Source organism: Myotis davidii, unplaced genomic scaffold (assembly GCF_000327345.1).
Source record: "Myotis davidii unplaced genomic scaffold, ASM32734v1 scaffold96, whole genome shotgun sequence".
NCBI lineage: Eukaryota > Metazoa > Chordata > Mammalia > Chiroptera > Vespertilionidae > Myotis > Myotis davidii.
The window spans coordinates 6,515,864-6,517,862 of record NW_006289416.1 but is presented as its reverse complement, the minus strand read 5'-3'; the positions used below and the strand labels follow the sequence as shown (position 1 = coordinate 6,517,862).

At 61.3% G+C, this 1,999-nt stretch overlaps 1 protein-coding gene across 1 annotated transcript in view; it reads left to right on the top strand.

Annotated features, from left to right (window-relative positions):
* KCNG2 (potassium voltage-gated channel modifier subfamily G member 2) overlaps positions 1 to 1,555 on the top strand; it is a 1,990-nt gene extending 435 nt beyond the window's left edge. Inside the window, exon 2 of the mRNA XM_006761944.2 lies at positions 4 to 1,555. Coding sequence (XP_006762007.1) covers positions 4 to 467 — 464 coding nt within the window. The 3' untranslated portion in view covers positions 468 to 1,555. The remainder of the gene's footprint in view (positions 1 to 3) is intronic.
* Positions 1,556 to 1,999: the final 444 nt, after the last annotated feature.

Genomic DNA, 1,999 nt, shown 5'->3' with positions numbered 1-1,999 from the left:
TGCGCCGCTGCGCGCGCGAGTTCGGGCTGCTGCTGCTCTTCCTCTGCGTGGCCATGGCCCTGTTCGCGCCGCTCGTGCACCTGGCCGAGCGCGAGTTGGGCGCGCGCCGCGACTTCACCAGCGTGCCGGCCAGCTACTGGTGGGCGGTCATCTCCATGACCACCGTGGGCTACGGTGACATGGTGCCCCGCAGTGTGCCCGGACAAGTGGTGGCGCTGAGCAGCATCCTCAGCGGCATCCTGCTCATGGCCTTCCCGGTCACCTCCATCTTCCACACCTTCTCGCGCTCCTACTCGGAGCTCAAAGAGCAGCAACAGCGCGCCGCCAGCCCCGAGCCGGCCCTGCGTGAAGACAGCACGCGCTCCGCCAGCGCCAGCGCGACGGAGGCCAGCTCGCAAGATCCCGAAGGCTCCGGCGAGACTGGGGACTCAGCGGACCTCGCATGGGCGCGCACAGGGCCAGCCTGACCTGGGCGGACACCCTGTGCTCAGGGGCGGCCGCGGCTGTCCATCACAGGAGGCTGCCCCTCACAAGCTTTAGAAACAGAACTACAGCCCTGGCCTCCCACTGCGCAGAGGGACAGGAACTCAACTTAGGGGCAGCTGCTCCCAAAGCCCTAAGGGGCGTCGCTCCTATTGGCGCGTATCAGGTCCAAGTGCATGTTGCTGCGACCAGTGAGGCTCCTAGGAGTCGGAGGTGATGTTAAAAGCCAACTTGTGCTTTGAGCAAATTTCCCAGAGGGCACCCCATCCTGTCCTCCTTCCTTTTATTTCCCTTTGGAGTTCTCTGTGGCTAGCTAAAAATAAATTCAGGAAGTCCCAGAACGTCCAGCCTGTAGCAATACCAGAAGGTCACACTGTCCCCAGACATCAGCCTAACCCTTCCCTGCTATTCAGCCCGAAGGTCCTGGGACCAGTGGGGGAGGGGAGCGCAGTGGGGCACAGTCTTGGGGGAGGAGTTTACGGGAACGGGGACAGCCCCTTCCTGCTCTAGCCATCTCACCCAGGTGGGCTATGCCCCAGGGGAGGAAGGCCTTCCCCATGCACCCAGCTCTGCAGAAGCCCACATCCCTGCCATGTGATAGGCACAGGTCTCACATGGAGGCTCACAGCCCACCAGGTCCTTTGGGGGTCCAGCCCTGACCTCTGACCTCTATCCCTGGCACTATCTGGTGGGCCTCTTCCTAGGTCTCCCCCTCACAGTTCTCCCCTGAAACGCCTCCGTCCTCTCAGCTGCCTGGGGACCGGGTGCTATCCTCTGGGATGGTCCACTCCTGTAGGAACTTCTCTGGCGGTTCAGGGGGGGCGGGGCGGGAAGGGCCTAGGCCTGCAGGTGCTAGAAGCCTGTTTTCATGGAGGCGTGAACCTTTTCTCCTCTGGAGACAGAAGAATGGAACTCTCCCAATTATGCTGCTTTGCACTTTTTCATTTTAATCAGTTGAGCCATGACACCTGGAACATCGCTGCCACAGACCCTGCTGGAGGACCTTCATCACTCAAGAGGCCCCACTGATGCAGGGCATCCATCCACCACCATCCCTTCCAGCTTTGGGCATGGTCCCCAGTGGGACCGAGCCAGGGGAGGTGGGGGGCAGGGGCAGGGCCAGGATGGGCGTCCCGCAGAATTTCCCTGCTATGCTACTACAGCTAATAAAAGTGCCACCTCTCCTGCACCGCTCGCTCATATCAGGTGGGGAAATGGAGCACCCAAGGTGATCAGGTGGATTCACCTGGCCCGACACCTGTTGCCTCACCTGTGTGCACAGCCAGACATGCCCACCTCCCTAGTCAGGCATCTACCCTGGATCCTGCGGGTCATTGTCCTTGAGGCTGGTCTGTTCCAGGGGATCCTGTCCCACAGGATAGGGACCAGCACTGGGCCCTGGGACGGATGTCAGTCCAGCCCAGGGAACATGGACACTTCTGGGCAGAGGCCAGTGCTTAGGGCTGGACCTCCCCTGGAGACCCCAGAGGTGAAATAAGAACACAGGACCAATTAT